This window comes from Oncorhynchus nerka, linkage group LG2 (genome assembly GCF_034236695.1).
Source record: "Oncorhynchus nerka isolate Pitt River linkage group LG2, Oner_Uvic_2.0, whole genome shotgun sequence".
NCBI classification, from domain to species: domain Eukaryota; kingdom Metazoa; phylum Chordata; class Actinopteri; order Salmoniformes; family Salmonidae; genus Oncorhynchus; species Oncorhynchus nerka.
Genome location: NC_088397.1, coordinates 102385864 through 102410117, shown reverse-complemented (window position 1 = coordinate 102410117; position 24254 = coordinate 102385864). Strand labels below are relative to the sequence as shown.

The 24254-nt window shown below is 48.0% G+C and overlaps 1 protein-coding gene across 4 annotated transcripts in view; it reads left to right on the top strand.

Annotated features, from left to right (window-relative positions):
* The window catches only part of pparg (peroxisome proliferator-activated receptor gamma), a 147230-nt gene that overhangs the window by 47461 nt on the left and 75515 nt on the right, over positions 1-24254 (top strand). For all 4 annotated transcript variants that reach the window (XR_010459913.1, XM_065004785.1, XM_065004783.1 and 1 more), the window contains exons 2-3: positions 9199-9660; positions 9806-9975. Coding sequence is in view for 3 of the 4 variants with exons in the window: in XM_065004783.1 (XP_064860855.1) it covers positions 9199-9660; positions 9806-9975 (632 nt within the window). In the remaining variant the exon portion in view is untranslated. The remainder of the gene's footprint in view (positions 1-9198; positions 9661-9805; positions 9976-24254) is intronic.

Here is a 24254-nt window from a genome sequence, read left to right as displayed (position 1 = left end):
CAAGATAAAGCATAGCAGTGTGAACAGACAACACAGAGTTACACATGGAGTAAGCAATTAACAAGTCAATAACACAGTAGAAAAAAAATGGGCAGTCTATATACAATGTGTGCAAAAGGCATGAGGAGGTAGGCGAATAATACAATTTTGCAGATTAAATCAAATCAAATCAAATCAAATCAAATCAAATTTTATTTGTCACATACACATGGTTAGCAGATGTTAATGCGAGTGTAGCGAAATGCTTGTGCTTCTAGTTCCGACAATGCAGTGATAACCAACAAGTAATCTAACTAACAATTCTAAAACTACTGTCTTATACACAGTGTTAGGGGATAAAGAATATGTACATAAGGATATATGAGTGAGTGATGGTACAGAGCAGCATACAGTAGATGGTATCGAGTACAGTATATACATATGAGATGAGTATGTAGACAAAGTAAACAAAGTGGCATAGTTAAAGTGGCTAGTGATACATGTATTACATAAGGATGCAGTCGATGATGTAGAGTACAGTATATACGTATGCATATGAGATGAATAATGTAGGGTAAGTAACATTATATAAGGTAGCATTGTTTAAAGTGGCTAGTGATATATTTACATCATTTCCCATCAATTCCCATTATTAAAGTGGCTGGAGTTGGGTCAGTGTCAATGACAGTGTGTTGGCAGCAGCCACTCAATGGTGGCTGTTTAACAGTCTGATAGCCTTGAGATAGAAGCTGTTTTTCAGTCTCTCAGTCCCAGCTTTGATGCACCTGTACTGACCTCGCCTTCTGGATGATAGCGGGGTGAACAGGCAGTGGTTCGGGTGGTTGATGTCCTTGATGATCTTTATGGCCTTCCTGTAACATCGGGTGGTGTAGGTGTCCTGGAGGGCAGGTAGTTTGCCCCGGTGATGCGTTGTGCAGACCTCACTACCCTCTGGAGAGCCTTACGGTTGAGGGCGGAGCAGTTGCCGTACCAGGCGGTGATACAGCCCGCCAGGATGCTCTCGATTGTGCATCTGTAGAAGTTCGTGAGTGCTTTTGGTGACAAGCCGAATTTCTTCAGCCTCCTGAGGTTGAAGAGGCGCTGCTGCGCCTTCTTCACGACGCTGTCAGTGTGAGTGGACCAATTCAGTTTGTCTGTGATGTGTATGCCGAGGAACTTAAAACTTGCTACCCTCTCCACTACTGTTCCATCGATGTGGATAGGGGGTGTTCCCTCTGCTGTTTCCTGAAGTCCACAATCATCTCCTTAGTTTTGTTGACGTTGAGTGTGAGGTTATTTTCCTGACACCACACTCCGAGGGCCCTCACCTCCTCCCTGTAGGCCGTCTCGTCGTTGTTGGTAATCAAGCCTACCACTGTTGTGTCGTCCGCAAACTTGATGATTGAGTTGGAGGCGTGCGTGGCCACGCAGTCGTGGGTGAACAGGGAGTACAGGAGAGGGCTCAGAACGCACCCTTGTGGGGCCCCCGTGTTGAGGATCAGCGGGGAGGAGATGTTGTTGCCTACCCTCACCACCTGGGGGCGGCCCGTCAGGAAGTCCAGTACCCAGTTGCACAGGGCGGGGTCGAGACCCAGGGTCTCGAGCTTGATGACGAGCTTGGAGGGTACTATGGTGTTGAATGCCGAGCTGTAGTCGATGAACAGCATTCTCACATAGGTATTCCTCTTGTCCAGGTGGGTTAGGGCAGTGTGCAGTGTGGTTGAGATTGCATCGTCTGTGGACCTATTTGGGCGGTAAGCAAATTGGAGTGGGTCTAGGGTGTCAGGTAGGGTGGAGGTGATATGGTCCTTGACTAGTCTCTCAAAGCACTTCATGATGACGGAAGTGAGTGCTACGGGGCGGTAGTCGTTTAGCTCAGTTACCTTAGCTTTCTTGGGAACAGGAACAATGGTGGCCCTCTTGAAGCATGTGGGAACAGCAGACTGGTATAGGGATTGATTGAATATGTCCGTAAACACACCGGCCAGCTGGTCTGCGCATGCTCTGAGGCGCGGCTGGGGATGCCGTCTGGGCCTGCAGCCTTGCGAGGGTTAACACGTTTAAATGTCTTACTCACCTCGGCTGCAGTGAAGGAGAGACCGCATGTTTTCGTTGCAGGCCGTGTCAGTGGCACTGTATTGTCCTCAAAGCGGGCAAAAAGTTATTTAGTCTGCCTGGGAGCAAGACATCCTGGTCCGTGACTGGGCTGGGTTTCTTCTTGTAGTCCGTGATTGACTGTAGACCCTGCCACATGCCTCTTGTGTCTGAGCCATTGAATTGAGATTCCACTTTGTCCCTGTACTGACGCTTAGCTTGTTTAATAGCCTTGCGGAGGGAATAGCTGCATTGTTTATATTCGGACATGTTACCAGACACCTTGCCCTGATTAAAAGCAGTGGTTCGCGCTTTCAGTTTCACGCGAATGCTGCCATCAATCCACGGTTTCTGGTTTGGGAATGTTTTTATCGTTGCTATGGGAACGACATCTTCGACGCACGTTCTAATGAACTCGCACACCGAATCAGCGTATTCGTCAATATTTTCATCTGACGCAATACGAAACATGTCCCAGTCCACGTGATGGAAGCAGTCTTGGAGTGTGGAGTCAGCTTGGTCTGACCAGCGTTGGACAGACCTCAGCGTGGGAGCCTCTTGTTTAAGTTTCTGCCTGTAGGCAGGGATCAACAAAATGGAGTCGTGGTCAGCTTTTCCGAAAGGGGGCGGGGCAGGGCCTTATATGCGTCGCGGAAGTTAGAGTAACAATGATCCAAGGTTTTACCACCCCTGGTTGCGCAATCGATATGCTGATAAAATTTAGGGAGTCTTGTTTTCAGATTAGCTTTGTTAAAATCCCCAGCTACAATGAATGCAGCCTCCGGATAAATGGTTTCCAGTTTGCAAAGAGTTAAATAAAGTTCGTTCAGAGCCATCGATGTGTCTGCTTGGGGGATATATACGGCTGTGATTATAATCGAAGAGAATTCTCTTGGAAGATAATGCGGTCTACATTTGATTGTGAGGAATTCTAAATCAGGTGAACAGAAGGATTTGAGTTCCTGTATGTTTCCTTCATCACACCATGTCTTGTTAGTCATGAGGCATACGCCCCGCCGCTCTTCTTACCAGAAAGATGTTTGTTTCTGTCGGCGCGATGCGTGGAGAAACCCGTTGGCTGCACCGCATCGGATAGCGTCTTCCCAGTAAGCCATGTTTCCGTGAAGCAGAGAACATTGCAGTCTCTGATGTCCCTCTGGAATGCTACCCTTGCTCGGATTTCATCAACCTTGTTGTCAAGAGACTGGACATTGGCAAGAAGAATGCTCGGGAGTGGTGCGTGATGTGCCCTTGTCCGGAGTCTGACCAGAAGACCGCTACGTTTCCCTCTTTTTCGGAGTCGTTTTCTTGGGTCGCTGCATGCGATCCATTCCGTTGTCCTGTTTGTAAGGCAGAACACAGGATCCGCGTCGCGGAAAACATATTCTTGGTCGTACTGATGGTGAGTTGACGCTGATCTTATATTCAGTAGTTCTTCTCGACTGTATGTAATGAAACCTAAGATGACCTGGGGTACTAATGTAAGAAATAACACGTAAAAAAACAAAAAACTGCATAGTTTCCTAGGAACGCGAAGCGAGGCGGCCATCTCTGTCGGCGCCGGAAATTCACTGGGGTGATTTAACACTGGGGTGATAAATGATCAGATGGTCATGTACAGGTAGAGATATTGGTGTGCAAAAGAGCAGAAAAGTAAATAAATAAAATAAAAAAACAGTATAAAAACAGTATGGGGATGAGGTAGGTGAAAATGGGTGGGCTATTTACCAATAGACTATGTACAGCTGCAGCGATCGGTTAGCTGCTCGGATAGCTGATGTTTGAAGTTGGTGAGGGAGATAAGAGTAGCAATGATCCAGAATTTTGCTAGCCCGGGTCACTAATTCTGATAAAATGTAGGGTGCTTTGTTTTCAGATTAGCCTTGTTAAAATCCCCAGCTATAATAAATGCAGCCTCAGGATATGTGGTTTCCAGTTTACATAGAGTCCAATGAAGTTCTTTCAGGGCCGTCGAGGTGTCTGCTTGGGGATGGATGTACACTAATATGATTATAATCGAAGAGAATTCTCTTGGTAGATAATGCGGTCGGCATTTAATTGTAAGGAATTCTAGGTCAGGTGAACAAAAGGAATTGAGTTCCTTTAGGTTGTTATGATCGCACCACAACTCGTTAATCATAAGGCATACACCCCCGCCCTTCTTCTTACCAGATAGATTTTTGTTTGTTGGCGCGATGCGTGAAGAAACCGGGTGCTTATAAACAGAGAATGTTACAATCTCTGTCTCTCCGGAAGGCAACCCTTGCTCGAATTTAGTCTACCTTGTTGTCAATAGACTGGACATTGTCGAGTAGTATGTATACTCGGGAGTGGTGAGCGACGTTCCCGTCTACGGAGCCAGACCAGAAGACCGCTCCGTCTGCCCCTTCTGCGGTGCTGTTGTTTTGGGTCGCCTACTGGAATCTGATTCATTGTCTTGGGTGGTGGTCCAAACAGAGGATCTGCTTCCCGAAAGTCGTATTCCTGGTCAGTTGACGTCGCTCTTATAGCCAATAGTTCCTCCTGGCTGTATGTAATAAGACTTGAGATTTCCTGGGGTAACAATGTAAGAAATAATACATAAAAAAAAACAAAATACTGCATAGTTTCCTAAGAACACGAAGCGAGGCGACCATCTCTGTCGGCGCCATCCTGAAGCAATCAGGATGGTGTTATGTGGACTGTGTCAATGTTCATTCTATAGCAAGTGCACCCCTATTGATAAAACGAACACAAATGTATGGTTGTATTGGACATGCACTTCTATTTTTCCGCTCCACTCTGGATGATTCCAAAAGTGTATATCTCTCTTAGTTGGGCAGGATTTCAACTCTAATAACATGGTCTTTAACCCATTTGATATTAATGAAGCCAAAAATAAATATCATTATTGTGTTGATCCAGATAAAAAATTCCTGAGATTTACCAGAGATGAGTCGATCACTTGTGATTACTATGATAAGCAATTTAACAACCTGTATAGCATTTTATCTAAGTCCAAGACAAGTTGATTTTCTACCTTTTTCATTTGAATGTTCAGTCTTCCTAAAAATCATGACCACCTTGTTCATTATCGGTCTTCTCTCAGTCATGAATGTACCATTGTTGCCCTTCCAGAAACATGGTTGACTGAAGTGACAACCACGCTTATAATGCTGTTCACCACTGTAGAACATCAAGTGATGGTCCATTTTAGTTCATAAATGTTTTCAATTCTTTGTAATAGAGGATTTCATTGATGTTGAATCTCTTTTCATAGAAATTCCCTCCTGCTCATTTTTTGGTGGTTAAAAAGTGGTAGTTGGATCCGTCTATCGGCCACCCTATCCTGACATTGGTAGTTTCTTTGATAACCTTGCATTAACCTTGGATTTGCCCCCTTTGGAGCTGGTATAGCACGATTCAATCTTTGTCCTGTATTGACCCTTTGCCTGTTTGATGGTTTGTCAGAGGGCATAGCGGGTTTTCTTTTAAGCGTCCGGGTTAGTCCCGTTCCTTGATAGCTGCTACTCTGCCCTTTAGCTCAGTGCGGATGTTGCCTGTAATCCATAGCTACCGTTTGGGGTACGTACACACGGTCACTGTGGGGACGACGTCATCGATGCACTTATTGATGAAGCCAGTGACTGATGTGGTGTACTCCTCAATGCCATTGGAAGAATCCCGGAACATATTCCAGTCTGTGCTAACAAAACAGTCCTGTAGCTTAGCATCTGCGTCCTCTGACCACTTCCTTATTGAGCGAGTCACTGGTACTTCCTGCTCTAGCTTGTAAGCAGGAATCAGGAGGATAGTTTTTTGGTCAGATTTGCCAAATGAAGGGTGGGGGGGAGCTTTGTACACCTCTGTGTGTGGAGTAAAGGTGGTTAAGAGTTTTTTTTTTCTCTAGTTGCACATTTAACATTTTGTTTAATTTAACTAGGCAAGTCAGTTAAGAACGCATTCTTATTTACAATGACAGCCTAGGAGTAGTGGGTTAACTGTCTTGTTCAGGGGCAGTATGACAGATTTTTACTTTGTCAGTTTGGGGATTTGATCTAGCAACCTTTTTGGTACCGGCCCAACGCTCTAAGCATTAGGCTACCTGCTGCCCCAAATGTGCTGGTAGAAGTTTCCCTGCATTAAAGTCCCCAGCCACTCTGAATGAGCATTTTCCTGTTTGCTTATGGCCCTATACAGCTCGTTGAGTGCCGTCTTAGTGCCAGCATCTGTTTGTGGTGGGAAACAAAAAGCTACGATAAGAACTCTTGGTATATAGTGCCTCAGCTGTTATTTACAAATAGACACAGAACCCCTTGTCTTACCGGAGGCAGCTGTTCTATCTTGCTGATGGATGTTATCCATGTTATCCATGTCGTTGTTCAGCCACAACTCGGTGAAACATAAGATATTACAGGTTTTAATGTCCCGTTGGTAGGATATCCTTGATTGGAGCTCATCCATTTTGTTATCCAATGATTTCAAGTTGGATAATAGGACTGATGGCAGAGGGATTTACTCACTCGCCTTCAAATTCTCAGAAGGCAGCCTGACCTTCGTCCCCTTTTATTTTTTAAAATCGCTGTTCTGATGTCAATAACTTATTTTCGGTCATAAGTGACGGTTGCTACAACATTATGTAAAAAACAAGTTAAAATATAAGTTACAACAACGCAATTGTTTTCTTCTAAATAGCACAGTTGGTTTGGAGAATGCAAAACGGCAGCCATCCCCTCCGGCGCCATTACAAAGAATCCATCTATATAACACAAGCCACTGTGATAACCTTCACCCTCCCCACCTCACATAGAATTTACTATCAGATAAAAAAGGTACCATACTCTGGAATTCTTATCTTCATGCTGTCAAAACCCCATCATCCCTCAATAACTTCAGGTGAAGACTTGGGGTCAGCCTGATGAACCAAACTACCCAATAATCCCCTCCATGTAGCATAACACTCACACGCACATGATCAAACATGTTTTTTCCTATTTACTGAGTATGTTATGTACAATTATAGTTAATATGCTTTGTTTAACTGATTGATCAAAGGTTTTTATTTTTTTGTACTTATGTTTGTGGTTTTCATATCAGCCCTTTTGGTCTTCCAACCTCACCTGCACACTGTTTTTATCTGTACTGTTTTGTCTTTCACTTCTGTGGTGCGAATAAATAAAACTTTTCTTCATTTTTGTACCTATGTATTGTGTTTTTGTGGTGTGGAATTTATCAGCCCTTGGGTTTCCAACCACACCTGCACATCATTGTTTTTTAAATAATTGTTTTACCTGTATTGTTTATCACTTGTCGTCTTTGGTGCAAATAAATAAAACTAAAACTACTCTTTTTGGTGTCCACACAAAACATAATACAGAACATTAATAGACAAGAACAGCTCAAGGACAGAACTACACATGCAAAAAAGGCACACGTAGCCTACATATCAATACATACACACAAACTCAAAGTCAAATAGGGGAGAGGTGTTGTTCCATGAGGTGCTGTTTTATCTGTTTTTTGAAACCAGACTTGTTGTTCATTTGAAAAAAATGGCTCTATTTAATACTATACACTTTTTTGAATTTCTTCTGGATTTGGGGACTGGGAAAAGACCCCTGGTGGCACATCTGGTGGGGTATGTGTCTGTGTCAGTTGACTATGCAAACAATTGGAATTTAACACATTTCTGTTTCTTATAAAAACCAAGAAGTGACGCAGTCTGTCCTCTACTTTTAACCAAGAGAGACTGGCATAGCATTTATAGAAGACCTCTGATAAGAGTAAAGAGCAAGACGTGCCGCTATGTTCTGGGCCAGCTGCAGTTTTTCTAGGTCCTTCTTTGAAGCACCTGACCATACGACTTGGCAATAATCAAGATAAGATAAAACTAGAGCCTGCAGAACTTGCTTTGTTGAGTGTCAAAAAAGCAGAACATCTCTTTCACGGACAGACCTTTCCCCATATTCACAACCATTGACGTTGGGGACAGGTCATGCATAATTTGAACAAAAATTATTAGCCAGCTAGCTCGCCTAGCCAAAAAGAGTTGACGTGCCAGTTTATCTGCTAGTCTGTGGGTCAAAACCACCACATATGCAATAAAACACAATTCAATTTTTAAATAACTAAGTATGTACACACAGTATTTCCAAGAGCTCTTTGCTTAGACTACTACTATGGCCTGGTACTGTTAGATTTCATCTTAACACTTTCCCATGTTATAAATTATAATTTATTTATCTGCGTAGACTACTATTAGGGCTTGGTACTGTTAGACCCCATGTTATAAATTCTGTTTGTTTTGAGGAGTATTTCCCCTGGTATCTGTTAATAGTGAAGGATAGCCTTGGTTATATAAAGTTGAGTGTAACATCACATGGGTTCAGAGCAGTGGGTTTCATCAGTCACTGATTGGAGGTCAACCAAGTTAGAGTTCAGTTCACTATCTCACAGGATATGTTCAGTTCGGAGATTGAACACAGTTCTGTAGACTTCACTAGGAGGGTCCCTACTATGAACACAGTTCTGTAGACTTCACTAGGAGGGTCCCTACTATGAACACAGTTCTGTAGACTTCACCAGGAGGGTCCCTACTATGAACACAGTTCTGTAGACTTCACTAGGAGGGTCCCTACTATGAACACAGTTCTGTAGACTTCACCAGGAGGGTCCCTACTATGAACACAGTTCTGTATACTTCACCAGGAGGGTCCCTACTATGAACACAGTTCTGTAGACTTCACTAGGAGGGTCCCTACTATGAACACAGTTCTGTAGACTTCACTAGGAGGGTCCCTACTATGAACACAGTTCTGTAGACTTCACTAGGAGGGTCCCTACTATGAACACAGTTCTGTAGACCTCACTAGCAGGGTCCCTACTATGAACACAGTTCTGTAGACTTCACTAGGAGGGTCTCAGATGGTCTTGATGGTAAGCATGCAGAATGTTTATTACAGAACAACAGAGCTCACATATCTTTTTAATCTCAGTCTGAAATGGCCTCACATTGACAAGCCTGAGGGAATCAGACGGGAGGACTCTATGTTTTGTATCAGTTAGTCTTTTACCACATTGACACACTCTCTCACACACACAGATCCTGACTCTCTCCCTCCCCCTCTCTTCCCCTCTCTCTAACAGACATGGTGGATACCCAGCTCCTCGCATGGCCAATGGGCATCAGTCTGACCCCTGTACACCTGGATGAGCTTGATGACAGTTCTCACTCTCTGGATATGAAACCATTCACCACCCTGGACTACACTAGCCTGGACTACGAACACGGACCCACCATCTCCAGCTACAGACCCACCCAGGTCCACCACTACCAAGCAAGCCACAGTCCCAGACCCACCCAGGCCCACCACTACCAAGACAGCCACAGCCCCAGACCCACCCAGGCCAACCACTACCAAGCCAGCAACAGTCCCAGACCCACCCAGGCCCACCACTACCAAGCCAGCTACAGCCCCAGTCACCACAGCCCTAGACCTGGCCAGGGTTACCAGCCCTGCCCCAGCCCTGGCTCCAGTCCTGCCCTGGGACACCACCTTGCATACATGGACCACATGTACAACCACAGCCAGGTTCAGGAGGGACACGGTGAGACCTATGTGTGATCAAATATTTGCTAGCATTTGAAAATATAACTAACACAACAACATCTCTTCTATATGAATGTGCATGTTGTGTGACCCTGCTCTGTCTTTGTCATTGTATCAGTGTTTCTGTCTGTTCTGTCCCTCAGGTTGTATAAAACTGGAGCCAGAGTCTCCTCCCCAGCACTCAGACAGCAGTCCTCTCTACTCTAAACTACAGGACGACACCACCGCTTCCCTACTCAACATAGAGTGTCGAGTCTGTGGAGACAAAGCTTCTGGCTTCCACTACGGAGTCCATGCCTGTGAAGGCTGCAAGGTACGACTACTCTGTAGGCTGTACTCCTTATTTCTCCGTTGTTTACCTGTGTGCTATAACCTCACACCCTAAAGAGGCTTAAACTCACGCTGACAGACAGGGTCAAAAGTTGCCTGCCCTCAACCACGTTAAACATTTCTTGCAATTCATGTGGGTCTGTCTGTCACTTTAACCACAAGCCCATACATAGTTTCCTTCCCCGAGCAGCACAGCCTGCAGTGGCAGAACATCTTAGACAGACACAACACAACGCCTCTGAATAAAAATAATCATACGAAGGGCGACCAGAGGTGTGAGGCATATTTCCACCGTTCATTCTCTGAAACAGATCCTATCTTCCGATAAATATGTGCTTACTTTCAAGAAAACATAAAAGTGTGTATAGTCATTAATGTGTCAGTATACTTTGCCAGTCAGTGTGGTTAGCAGTGTGTGTATCTACCGGAAGGCACAGTGTTAGCAGTGTGTGTATCTACTTCAAGGCAGAGTGTTAGCAGTGAGTCAGTATTCATTGTTCTATTATCTTGTGGTACGTTAGTATGAGGATCAGGATAGAAGCCAAGAGCTGCTGGGGTCAGCCAACCAGGGTCAGATGTTTAAAACATTCTTTACTGAGGTGGAGCTTCAGAAAGAGGAAGCTGGGGAGAGACTATGTTGGGTCCTTGAAAATCACTATATAAATACTATGTATAATAATAATGTTGTATTTGTATTGTTAATAGTATTATTGTTATTATTGTTTGGGGCAGCAGGTAGCCTAGTGGTTAGAGTGTTGGACCAGTAACCAGCAGGTAGCCTAGTGGTTAGAGTGTTGGGCCAGTAACCAGCAGGTCGCCTAGTGGTTAGAGTGTTGGACCAGTAACCAGCAGGTAGCCTAGTGGTTAGAGCGTTGGACCAGTAACCAGCAGGTAGCCTAGTGGTTAGAGTGTTGGACCAGTAACCAGCAGGTAGCCTAGTGGTCAGAGTGTTGGGCCAGTAACCAGCAGGTAGCCTAGTGGTTAGAGTGTTGGAACAGTAACCAGCAGGTAGCCTAGTGGTTAGAGTGTTGGGCCAGTAACCAGCAGGTCGCCTAGTGGTTAGAGTGTTGGACCAGTAACCAGCAGGTAGCCTAGTGGTTAGAGCGTTGGACCAGTAACCAGCAGGTAGCCTAGTGGTTAGAGTGTTGGGCCAGTAACCAGCAGGTAGCCTAGTGGTTAGAGTGTTGGACCAGTAACCAGCAGGTAGCCTAGTGGTTAGAGTGTTGGGCCAGTAACCAGCAGGTAGCCTAGTGGTCAGAGTGTTGGACCAGTAACCAGCAGGTAGCCTAGTGGTTAGAGTGTTGGGCCAGTAACCAGCAGGTAGCCTAGTGGTTAGAGTGTTGGACCAGTAACCAGCAGGTAGCCTAGTGGTTAGAGTGTTGGGCCAGTAACCAGCAGGTAGCCTAGTGGTCAGAGTGTTGGACCAGTAACCAGCAGGTAGCCTAGTGGTTAGAGTGTTGGGCCAGTAACCAGCAGGTAGCCTAGTGGTTAGAGTGTTGGGCCAGTAACCAGCAGGTAGCCTAGTGGTTAGAGTGTTGGGCCAGTAACCAGCAGGTAGCCTAGTGGTTAGAGTGTTGGGCCAGTAACCAGCAGGTAGCCTAGTGGTTAGAGCGTTGGGCCAGTAACCAGCAGGTAGCCTAGTGGTTAGAGTGTTGGGCCAGTAACCAGCAGGTAGCCTAGTGGTTAGAGAGTTGGGCCAGTAACCAGCAGGTAGCCTAGTGGTTAGAGTGTTGGGCCAGTAACCAGCAGGTAGCCTAGTGGTTAGAGCATTGGGCCAGTAACCAGCAGGTAGCCTAGTGGTTAGAGTGTTGGGCCAGTAACCAGCAGGTAACCTAGTGGTTAGAGCGTTGGACCAGTAACCAGCAGGTAGCCTAGTGGTTAGAGCGTTGGACCAGTAACCAGCAGGTAGCCTAGTGGTTAGAGCAGGTAGCCTAGTGGTTAGAGCGTTGGGCCAGTAACCAGCAGGTAGCCTAGTGGTTAGAGCGTTGGGCCAGTAACCAGCAGGTAGCCTAGTGGTTAGAGTGTTGGGCCAGTAACCAGCAGGTAGCCTAGTGGTTAGAGCGTTGGACCAGTAACCAGCAGGTAGCCTAGTGGTTAGAGGCGTTGGGCCAGTAACCAGCAGGTAGCCTAGTGGTTAGAGCGTTGGGCCAGTAACCAGCAGGTAACCTAGTGGTTAGAGCGTTGGACCAGTAACCAGCAGGTAGCCTAGTGGTTAAAGCGTTGGACCAGTAACCAGCAGGTAGCCTAGTGGTTAGAGCAGGTAGCCTAGTGGTTAGAGCGTTGGGCCAGTAACCAGCAGGTAGCCTAGTGGTTAGAGTGTTGGGCCAGTAACCAGCAGGTAGCCTAGTGGTTAGAGTGTTGGGCCAGTAACCAGCAGGTAGCCTAGTGGTTAGAGCGTTGGACCAGTAACCAGCAGGTAGCCTAGTGGTTAGAGGCGTTGGGCCAGTAACCAGCAGGTAGCCTAGTGGTTAGAGTGTTGGGCCAGTAACCAGCAGGTAGCCTAGTGGTTAGTGTTGGGTCAGTAACCAGCAGGTAGCCTAGTGGTTAGAGTGTTGGACCAGTAACCAGCAGGTAGCCTAGTGGTTAGAGTGTTGGGCCAGTAACCAGCAGGTAGCCTAGTGGTTAGAGCGTTGGGCCAGTAACCAGCAGGTAGCCTAGTGGTTAGAGTGTTGGGCCAGTAACCAGCAGGTAGCCTAGTGGTTAGAGCGTTGGGCCAGTAACCAGCAGGTAGCCTAGTGGTTAGAGCGTTGGGCCAGTAACCAGCAGGTAGCCTAGTGGTTAGAGCGGTGGGCCAGTAACCAGCAGGTAGCCTAGTGGTTAGAGTGTTGGGCCAGTAACCAGCAGGTAGCCTAGTGGTTAGAGCGTTGGGCCAGTAACCAGCAGGTAGTCTAGTGGTTAGAGTGTTGGGCCAGTAACCAGCAGGTAGCCTAGTGGTTAGAGTGTTGGGCCAGTAACCAGCAGGTAGCCTAGTGGTTAGAGTGTTGGGCCAGTAACCAGCAGGTAGCCTAGTGGTTAGAGTGTTGGGCCAGTAACCAGCAGGTAGCCTAGTGGTTAGAGTGTTGGGCCAGTAACCGAACGGTTGCTGGATTGAATCCCCGAGCTGACATAGTAAAAATCTGTTCCCCAGTAGGCCATCATTGTAAATAAGAATTTGTTCTTAACTGACTTGCCTCGTTAAATATTTATTTATTTATTTAACCAGGTAGGCAAGTTGAGAACAAGTTCTCATTTACAATTGCGACCTGGCCAAGATAAAGCAAAGCAGTTCGACACAGAGTTACACATGGAGTAAAACAAACATACAGTCAATAATACAATAGAAAAATGAGTCTATATACAATGTGAGCAAATGAGGTGAGATAAGGGAGGTAAAGGCAAAAAAAGGCCATGGTGGCGAAGTAAATACAATATAGCAAGTAAAACACTGGAATGGTTGATTTGCAGTGGAAGAATGTGCAAAGTAGAAATAATAAATGATCATGTTATTGATTATTACTATACTATTTTACTCCTTTTATTACTATTGTTATTACTGTTATTGTTATAATTATTACTTTTCTTATTACTGTTGTGGCTGTTATTATTGTGTAGTATTATTGTAACAGTATGGAGGTAAACTCCTAGCTCAAGGGCCTATGGGACTCAGAGCTGTGATGGTCATACGACCAATATATACCTACAGCCCTTTTTTGGAATGTAAACAATAACAAACTCATTTAGAACATGTGGACCCAATCTACATCTGTCTAGCTAGCTGCCCCAGAGAACTCAACATGTCTAGCTAGCTGCCCCAGAGAACTCAACAAGTCTAGCTAGCTGCCCCAATCTACATCTGTCTAGCTAGCTGCCCCAGAGAACTCAACATGTCTAGCTAGCTGCCCCAGAGAACTCAACAAGTCTAGCTAGCTGCCCCAGAGAACTCAAGTCTAGCTAGCTGCCCCAGAGAACTCAACATGTCTAGCTAGCTGCCCCAGAGAACTCAACATGTCAAGTGCATGTTACAAGTAGAAAAGTAAACAATGTCACCTTATAAAGCTGGGTTATATGTAGCCTAGTCAGTGTATGGAGGAGGCAGAGCTAGCCAGCCAGAAACTACAGAGGACGTGGGCTACTTGGCCTGGATAGTGGCAAGAAGCAACGGCCGTAGACGGAGGTGTGCAGCAGATGCTGTAGCCTCCTTGTATGACAGGCAGATGCTGTAGCCTCCTTGTATGACAGGCAGACGCTGTAGCCTCCTTGTATGACAGGCAGACGCTGTAGCCTCCTTGTATGACAGGCAGATGCTGTAGCCTCCTTGTATGACAGGCAGATGCTGTAGCCTCCTTGTATGACAGGCAGATGCTGTAGCCTCCTTGTATGACAGGCAGATGCTGTAGCCTCCTTGTATGACAGGCAGATGCTGTAGCCTCCTTGTATGACAGGCAGACGCTGTAGCCTCCTTGTATGACAGGCAGATGCTGTAGCCTCGTATGACAGGCAGACGCTGTAGCCTCCTTGTATGACAGGCAGACGCTGTAGCCTCCTTGTATGACAGGCAGACGCTGTAGCCTCCTTGTATGACAGGCAGACGCTGTAGCCTCCTTGTATGACAGGCAGACGCTGTAGCCTCCTTGTATGACAGGCAGACGCTGTAGCCTCCTTGTATGACAGGCAGACGCTGTAGCCTCCTTGTATGACAGGCAGACGCTGTAGCCTCCTTGTATGACAGGCAGACGCTGTAGCCTCCTTGTATGACAGGCAGACGCTGTAGCCTCCTTGTATGACAGGCAGACGCTGTAGCCTCCTTGTATGACAAGCAGACGCTGTAGCCTCCTTGTATGACAGGCAGACGCTGTAGCCTCCTTGTATGACAGGCAGACGCTGTAGCCTCCTTGTATGACAGGCAGACGCCGTAGCCTCCTTGTATGACAGGCAGACGCCGTAGCCTCCTTGTATGACAGGCAGACGCCGTATGACAGGCAGCCTCCTTGTATGACAGGCAGACGCCGTAGCCTCCTTGTATGACAGGCAGACGCCGTAGCCTCCTTGTATGACAGGCAGACGCCGTAGCCTCCTTGTATGACAGGCAGACGCCGTAGCCTCCTTGTATGACAGGCAGACGCCGTAGCCTCCTTGTATGACAGGCAGACGCCGTAGCCTCCTTGTATGACAGGCAGACGCCGTAGCCTCCTTGTATGACAGGCAGATGCCGTAGCCTCCTTGTATGACAGGCAGATGCCGTAGCCTCCTTGTATGACAGGCAGATGCCGTAGCCTCCTTGTATGACAGGCAGACGCTGTAGCCTCTTTGTATGACAGGCAGACGCTGTAGCCTCTTTGTATGACAGGCAGACGCTGTAGCCTCCTTGTATGACAGGCAGACGCTGTAGCCTCCTTGTATGACAGGCAGACGCTGTAGCCTCCTTGTATGACAGGCAGACGCTGTAGCCTCCTTGTATGACAGGCAGACGCTGTAGCCTCCTTGTATGACAGGCAGACGCTGTAGCCTCCTTGTATGACAGGCAGACGCTGTAGCCTCCTTGTATGACAGGCAGACGCTGTAGCCTCCTTGTATGACAGGCAGACGCTGTAGCCTCCTTGTATGACAGGCAGACGCTGTAGCCTCCTTGTATGACAGGCAGACGCTGTAGCCTCCTTGTATGACAGGCAGACGCTGTAGCCTCCTTGTATGACAGGCAGACGCTGTAGCCTCCTTGTATGACAGGCAGACGCTGTAGCCTCCTTGTATGACAGGCAGACGCTGTAGCCTCCTTGTATGACAGGCAGACGCTGTAGCCTCCTTGTATGACAGGCAGACGCCGTAGCCTCCTTGTATGACAGGCAGACGCCGTAGCCTCCTTGTATGACAGGCAGACGCCGTAGCCTCCTTGTATGACAGGCAGACGCCGTAGCCTCCTTGTATGACAGGCAGACGCCGTAGCCTCCTTGTATGACAGGCAGACGCCGTAGCCTCCTTGTATGACAGGCAGACGCCGTAGCCTCCTTGTATGACAGGCAGACGCCGTAGCCTCCTTGTATGACAGGCAGACGCCGTAGCCTCCTTGTATGACAGGCAGACGCCGTAGCCTCCTTGTATGACAGGCAGACGCCGTAGCCTCCTTGTATGACAGGCAGACGCCGTAGCCTCCTTGTATGACAGGCAGACGCCGTAGCCTCCTTGTATGACAGGCAGACGCCGTAGCCTTCTTGTATGACAGGCAGACGCCGTAGCCTCCTTGTATGACAGGCAGACGCCGTAGCCTCCTTGTATGACAGGCAGACGCCGTAGCCTCCTTGTATGACAGGCAGACGCCGTAGCCTCCTTGTATGACAGGCAGACGCCGTAGCCTCCTTGTATGACAGGCAGACGCCGTAGCCTCCTTGTATGACAGGCAGACGCCGTAGCCTCCTTGTATGACAGGCAGACGCCGTAGCCTCCTTGTATGACAGGCAGACGCCGTAGCCTCCTTGTATGACAGGCAGACGCCGTAGCCTCCTTGTATGACAGGCAGACGCCGTAGCCTCCTTGTATGACAGGCAGACGCCGTAGCCTCCTTGTATGACAGGCAGACGCCGTAGCCTCCTTGTATGACAGGCAGACGCCGTAGCCTCCTTGTATGACAGGCAGACGCCGTAGCCTCCTTGTATGACAGGCAGACGCCGTAGCCTCCTTGTATGACAGGCAGACGCTGTAGCCTCCTTGTATGACAGGCAGACGCTGTAGCCTCCTTGTATGACAGGCAGACGCTGTAGCCTCCTTGTATGACAGGCAGACGCTGTAGCCTCCTTGTATGACAGGCAGACGCTGTAGCCTCCTTGTATGACAGGCAGACGCTGTAGCCTCCTTGTATGACAGGCAGACGCTGTAGCCTCCTTGTATGACAGGCAGACGCTGTAGCCTCCTTGTATGACAGGCAGACGCTGTAGCCTCCTTGTATGACAGGCAGACGCTGTAGCCTCCTTGTATGACAGGCAGACGCTGTAGCCTCCTTGTATGACAGGCAGAGACAGTGGGATTACTTTTTTCCCCAGAGGTGTAGGAATACACTTTTAAACAACATGTTTGTTTATAATTCCCGAAATTTGTTTGGCTATTTTAGCCACTTCTCAGTTATAACCTAGAATTATACATTTTTTTAAATGTAACCTTTATTTAACTAGGCAAGTCAGTTAAGAACAAATTCTTATTTACAATGACAACTTACACCGGCCAAACCCGGACAACACTGGGCCAATTGTGCGCCACCCTATGGGACTCCCAATCACGGACAGTTGTGATCCAGGCTGGATTCGAACCAGGGTGTCTGTAGTGATGCCTCTAGCACTGAGATGCAGTGGCTTAGATCACTGCGCCATTCGTGAAAGGCAAATAATTGATAGACTAATAAATAAATCAGTACTCACAAGAATAAATGTCTTAAATGATAGAATGAATGCATCAATCATCTAAATTAGCTGACATCTGTAAAGTTTTCTTGCTGCCTTGGCAGCAGCTAATGGGGATCCCTAATAAATACAAATACAGGATAGTTTACATAACACACTGAAATAGTAGCCATACACACAGTAATGGCAGTGTAGTACAACACATGGAATACGTGTGCAGTAGAGGCAACAGTGGTGTGGCTGTAGAGATGTGCGAAGAGTATTCTTGAGACAGGACCATGGAGAGAATAGATACTATATTGTCCATTGGTTAGAACGGAAATGTGTCTTATGCTTCTCCAAATACCCTGCAATGCAACATCCCTGGCTGGAGAGCAAGTGGGGGGTTAAGGGCATTGCTCAAGGGTATAATCGCACAGTTTCGTTCAGGGCTTGAATAATTGTAGTCATGGCACCACACTCATTCATTGGTCCTGTAGTAGTTCTAGCTCTAGAGCAGTGTGTCCTGGTCCTGTAGTCATCCTAGCCCTAGAGCAGTGTTTCCTGGTCCTGTAGTAGTCCTAACCCTAGAGCAGTGTTTCCTGATCCTGTAGTAGTCCTAGCCCTAGAGCAGTGTTGCCTGGTCATGTAGTAGTCCTAGCTCTAGAGCATTGTTGCCTGATCCTGGTCCTGTAGTAGTCCTAGATCTACAGCAGTGTTTCCTGGTCCTGTAGTAGTCCTAGCCATAGGGCAGTGTTGCCTGATCCTGGTCCTGTAGTAGTCCTAGATCTAGAGCAGTGTTTCCTGGTCCTGTAGTAGTCCTAACTCTAGAGCAGTGTTTCCTGGTCCTGTAGTAGTCCTAGCCATAGGGCAGTGTTGCCTGATCCTGGTCCTGTAGTAGTCCTAGATCTAGAGCAGTGTTTCCTGGTCCTGTAGTAGTCCTAACTCTAGAGCAGTGTTTCCTGGTCCTGTAGTAGTCCTAGCCATAGGGCAGTGTTGCCTGATCCTGGTCCTGTAGTAGTCCTAGATCTAGAGCAGTGTTTCCTGGTCCTGTAGTAGTCCTAACTCTAGAGCAGTGTTTCCTGGTCCTGTAGTAGTCCTAGCCATAGGGCAGTGTTGCCTGATCCTGGTCCTGTAGTAGTCCTAGCTCCAGAGCAGTGTTTCCTGATCCTGGTCCTGTAGTAGTCCTAGCTCCAGAGCAGTGTTTCCTGATCCTGGTCCTGTAGTAGTCCTAGCCCTAGAGCAGTGTTGCCTGGTCATGTAGTAGTCCTAGCTCTAGAGCATTGTTGCCTGATCCTGGTCCTGTAGTAGTCCTAGATCTACAGCAGTGTTTCCTGGTCCTGTAGTAGTCCTAGCCATAGGGCAGTGTTGCCTGATCCTGGTCCTGTAGTAGTCCTAGATCTAGAGCAGTGTTTCCTGGTCCTGTAGTAGTCCTAACTCTAGAGCAGTGTTTCCTGGTCCTGTAGTAGTCCTAGCCATAGGGCAGTGTTGCCTGATCCTGGTCCTGTAGTAGTCCTAGATCTAGAGCAGTGTTTCCTGGTCCTGTAGTAGTCCTAACTCTAGAGCAGTGTTTCCTGGTCCTGTAGTAGTCCTAGCCGTAGGGCAGTGTTGCCTGATCCTGGTCCTGTAGTAGTCCTAGATCTAGAGCAGTGTTTCCTGGTCCTGTAGTAGTCCTAACTCTAGAGCAGTGTTTCCTGGTCCTGTAGTAGTCCTAGCCATAGGGCAGTGTTGCCTGATCCTGGTCCTGTAGTAGTCCTAGCTCCAGAGCAGTGTTTCCTGATCCTGGTCCTGTAGTAGTCCTAGCTCCAGAGCAGTGTTTCCTGATCCTGGTCCTGTAGTAGTCCTAGCTCTAGAGCAGTGTTTCCTGATCCTGGTCCTGTAGTAGTCCTAGCCCTAGAGCAGTGTTGCCTGGTCATGTAGTAGTCCTAGCTCTAGAGCATTGTTGCCTGATCCTGGTCCTGTAGTAGTCCTAGATCTACAGCAGTGTTTCCTGGTCCTGTAGTAGTCCTAGCCATAGGGCAGTGTTGCCTGATCCTGGTCCTGTAGTAGTCCTAGATCTAGAGCAGTGTTTCCTGGTCCTGTAGTAGTCCTAACTCTAGAGCAGTGTTTCCTGGTCCTGTAGTAGTCCTAGCCATAGGGCAGTGTTGCCTGATCCTGGTCCTGTAGTAGTCCTAGCTCTAGAGCAGTGTTTCCTGGTCCTGTAGTTGTCCTAGCTCTAGAGCAGTGTTTCCTGATCCTGGTCATGCAGTAGTCCTAGCTCTAGAGCAGTGTTGCCTGATCCTGGTCCTGTAGTAGTCCTAGATCTAGAGCAGTGTTTCCCGGTCCTGTAGTAGTCCTAGCCCTGAACAGTGTTTCCTGGTCCTGTAGTAGTCCTAGCCCTAGAACAGTGTTTCCTGGTCCTGTAGTAGTCCTAGCCCTAGAACAGTGTTTCCTGGCCCTGTAGTAGTCCTCGCCCTAGAACAGTGTTTCCTGGTCCTGTAGTAGTCCTAGCTCTAGAGCAGTGTTTCCTGGTCCTGTAGTAGTCCTAGCTCCAGAGCAGTGTTTCCTGATCCTGGTCCTGTAGTAGTCCTAGCTCCAGAGCAGTGTTTCCTGATCCTGGTCCTGTAGTAGTCCTAGCTCCAGAGCAGTGTTTCCTGGTCCTGTAGTAGTCCTAGCCCTAGAGCAGTGTTGCCTGGTCATGTAGTAGTCCTAGCTCTAGAGCATTGTTGCCTGATCCTGGTCCTGTAGTAGTCCTAGATCTACAGCAGTGTTTCCTGGTCCTGTAGTAGTCCTAGCCATAGGGCAGTGTTGCCTGATCCTGGTCCTTTAGTAGTCCTAGATCTAGAGCAGTGTTTCCTGGTCCTGTAGTAGTCCTAACTCTAGAGCAGTGTTTCCTGGTCCTGTAGTAGTCCTAGCCATAGGGCAGTGTTGCCTGATCCTGGTCCTGTAGTAGTCCTAGATCTAGAGCAGTGTTTCCTGGTCCTGTAGTAGTCCTAACTCTAGAGCAGTGTTTCCTGGTCCTGTAGTAGTCCTAGCCATAGGGCAGTGTTGCCTGATCCTGGTCCTGTAGTAGTCCTAGATCTAGAGCAGTGTTTCCTGGTCCTGTAGTAGTCCTAACTCTAGAGCAGTGTTTCCTGGTCCTGTAGTAGTCCTAGCCATAGGGCAGTGTTGCCTGATCCTGGTCCTGTAGTAGTCCTAGATCTAGAGCAGTGTTTCCTGGTCCTGTAGTAGTCCTAACTCTAGAGCAGTGTTTCCTGGTCCTGTAGTAGTCCTAGCCATAGGGCAGTGTTGCCTGATCCTGGTCCTGTAGTAGTCCTAGCTCCAGAGCAGTGTTTCCTGGTCCTGTAGTAGTCCTAGCTCCAGAGCAGTGTTTCCTGATCCTGGTCCTGTAGTAGTCCTAGCTCCAGAGCAGTGTTTCCTGATCCTGGTCCTGTAGTAGTCCTAGCCCTAGAGCAGTGTTGCCTGGTCATGTAGTAGTCCTAGCTCTAGAGCATTGTTGCCTGATCCTGGTCCTGTAGTAGTCCTAGATCTACAGCAGTGTTTCCTGGTCCTGTAGTAGTCCTAGCCATAGGGCAGTGTTGCCTGATCCTGGTCCTGTAGTAGTCCTAGATCTAGAGCAGTGTTTCCTGGTCCTGTAGTAGTCCTAACTCTAGAGCAGTGTTTCCTGGTCCTGTAGTAGTCCTAGCCATAGGGCAGTGTTGCCTGATCCTGGTCCTGTAGTAGTCCTAGATCTAGAGCAGTGTTTCCTGGTCCTGTAGTAGTCCTAACTCTAGAGCAGTGTTTCCTGGTCCTGTAGTAGTCCTAGCCATAGGGCAGTGTTGCCTGATCCTGGTCCTGTAGTAGTCCTAGATCTAGAGCAGTGTTTCCTGGTCCTGTAGTAGTCCTAACTCTAGAGCAGTGTTTCCTGGTCCTGTAGTAGTCCTAGCCATAGGGCAGTGTTGCCTGATCCTGGTCCTGTAGTAGTCCTAGCTCCAGAGCAGTGTTTCCTGATCCTGGTCCTGTAGTAGTCCTAGCTCCAGAGCAGTGTTTCCTGATCCTGGTCCTGTAGTAGTCCTAGCTCTAGAGCAGTGTTTCCTGATCCTGGTCCTGTAGTAGTCCTAGCCCTAGAGCAGTGTTGCCTGGTCATGTAGTAGTCCTAGCTCTAGAGCATTGTTGCCTGATCCTGGTCCTGTAGTAGTCCTAGATCTACAGCAGTGTTTCCTGGTCCTGTAGTAGTCCTAGCCATAGGGCAGTGTTGCCTGATCCTGGTCCTGTAGTAGTCCTAGATCTAGAGCAGTGTTTCCTGGTCCTGTAGTAGTCCTAACTCTAGAGCAGTGTTTCCTGGTCCTGTAGTAGTCCTAGCCATAGGGCAGTGTTGCCTGATCCTGGTCCTGTAGTAGTCCTAGCTCTAGAGCAGTGTTTCCTGGTCCTGTAGTTGTCCTAGCTCTAGAGCAGTGTTTCCTGATCCTGGTCATGCAGTAGTCCTAGCTCTAGAGCAGTGTTGCCTGATCCTGGTCCTGTAGTAGTCCTAGATCTAGAGCAGTGTTTCCCGGTCCTGTAGTAGTCCTAGCCCTGAACAGTGTTTCCTGGTCCTGTAGTAGTCCTAGCCCTAGAACAGTGTTTCCTGGCCCTGTAGTAGTCCTCGCCCTAGAACAGTGTTTCCTGGTCCTGTAGTAGTCCTAGCTCTAGAGCAGTGTTTCCTGGTCCTGTAGTAGTCCTAGCTCCAGAGCAGTGTTTCCTGATCCTGGTCCTGTAGTAGTCCTAGCTCCAGAGCAGTGTTTCCTGATCCTGGTCCTGTAGTAGTCCTAGCTCCAGAGCAGTGTTTCCTGGTCCTGTAGTAGTCCTAGCCCTAGAGCAGTGTTGCCTGGTCATGTAGTAGTCCTAGCTCTAGAGCATTGTTGCCTGATCCTGGTCCTGTAGTAGTCCTAGATCTAGAGCAGTGTTTCCTGGTCCTGTAGTAGTCCTAGCCATAGGGCAGTGTTGCCTGATCCTGGTCCTGTAGTAGTCCTAGATCTAGAGCAGTGTTTCCTGGTCCTGTAGTAGTCCTAACTCTAGAGCAGTGTTTCCTGGTCCTGTAGTAGTCCTAGCCATAGGGCAGTGTTGCCTGATCCTGGTCCTGTAGTAGTCCTAGATCTAGAGCAGTGTTTCCTGGTCCTGTAGTAGTCCTAACTCTAGAGCAGTGTTTCCTGGTCCTGTAGTAGTCCTAGCCCTAGAACAGTGTTTCCTGGTCCTGTAGTAGTCCTAACTCTAGAGCAGTGTTTCCTGGTCCTGTAGTAGTCCTAGCCCTAGAACAGTGTTTCCTGGTCCTGTAGTAGTCCTAGCCATAGGGCAGTGTTGCCTGGTCCTGTAGTAGTCCTAGCTCTAGAGCAGTGTTTCCTGGTCCTGTAGTAGTCCTAGCTCTAGAGCAGTGTTTCCTGGTCCTGTAGTAGTCCTAGCCCTAGAACAGTGTTTCCTGGTCCTGTAGTAGTCCTAGCCATAGGGCAGTGTTTCCTGATCCTGGTCCTGTAGTAGTCCTAGCTCCAGAGCAGTGTTTCCTGGTCCTGTAGTAGTCCTAGCTCCAGAGCAGTGTTTCCTGGTCCTGTAGTAGTCCTAGCCCTAGAGCAGTGTTGCCTGGTCATGTAGTAGTCCTAGCTCTAGAACAGTGTTTCCTGGTCCTGTAGTAGTCCTAGATCTACAGCAGTGTTTCCTGGTCCTGTAGTAGTCCTAACTCTAGAGCAGTGTTTGCTGGTCCTGTAGTAGTCCTAGCCCTAGAACAGTGTTTGCTGGTCCTGTAGTAGTCCTAGATCTACAGCAGTGTTTGCTGGTCCTGTAGTAGTCCTAGCCCTAGAGCAGTGTTTGCTGGTCCTGTAGTAGTCCTAGCTCTAGAGCAGTGTTTCCTGGTCCTGTAGTAGTCCTAGCCCTAGAACAGTGTTTCCTGGTCCTGTAGTAGTCCTAGCCATAGGGCAGTGTTTCCTGATCCTGGTCCTGTAGTAGTCCTAGATCTAGAGCAGTGTTTGCTGGTCCTGTAGTAGTCCTAGCCCTAGAACAGTGTTTCCTGGTCCTGTAGTAGTCCTAGCCATAGGGCAGTGTTTCCTGATCCTGGTCCTGTAGTAGTCCTAGCTCCAGAGCAGTGTTTCCTGGTCCTGTAGTAGTCCTAGCTCCAGAGCAGTGTTTCCTGGTCCTGTAGTAGTCCTAGCCCTAGAGCAGTGTTGCCTGGTCATGTAGTAGTCCTAGCTCTAGAGCATTGTTTCCTGGTCCTGTAGTAGTCCTAGATCTACAGCAGTGTTTCCTGGTCCTGTAGTAGTCCTAACTCTAGAGCAGTGTTTGCTGGTCCTGTAGTAGTCCTAGCCCTAGAACAGTGTTTGCTGGTCCTGTAGTAGTCCTAGATCTACAGCAGTGTTTGCTGGTCCTGTAGTAGTCCTAGCCCTAGAGCAGTGTTTGCTGGTCCTGTAGTAGTCCTAGCCCTAGAACAGTGTTTGCTGGTCCTGTAGTAGTCCTAGATCTACAGCAGTGTTTGCTGGTCCTGTAGTAGTCCTAGCCCTAGAGCAGTGTTTTCTGGTCCTGTAGTAGTCCTACCTCTAGAGCAGTGTTCCCTGGTCCTGTAGTAGTCCTAGCCCTAGGGCAGTGTTTCCTGATCCTGGTCCTGTAGTAGTCCTAGCTCCAGAGCAGTGTTTCCTGGTCCTGTAGTAGTCCTAGCTCCAGAGCAGTGTTTCCTGGTCCTGTAGTAGTCCTAGCCCTAGATTAGTGTTTGCTGGTCCTGTAGTAGTCCTAGCTCTAGAGCAGTGTTTCCTGATCCTGTAGTAGTCCTAGCTCTAGAGCAGTGTTTCCTGATCCTGTAGTAGTCCTAGCTCTAGAGCAGTGTTTCCTGGTCCTGTAGTAGTCCTAGCTCTAGAGCAGTGTTTATTGGTCCTGATCCTGTGGTAGTCCTAGCTCTAGACCAGTGTTTCCTGGTCCTGTAGTAGTCCTAGCTCTAGAGCAGTGT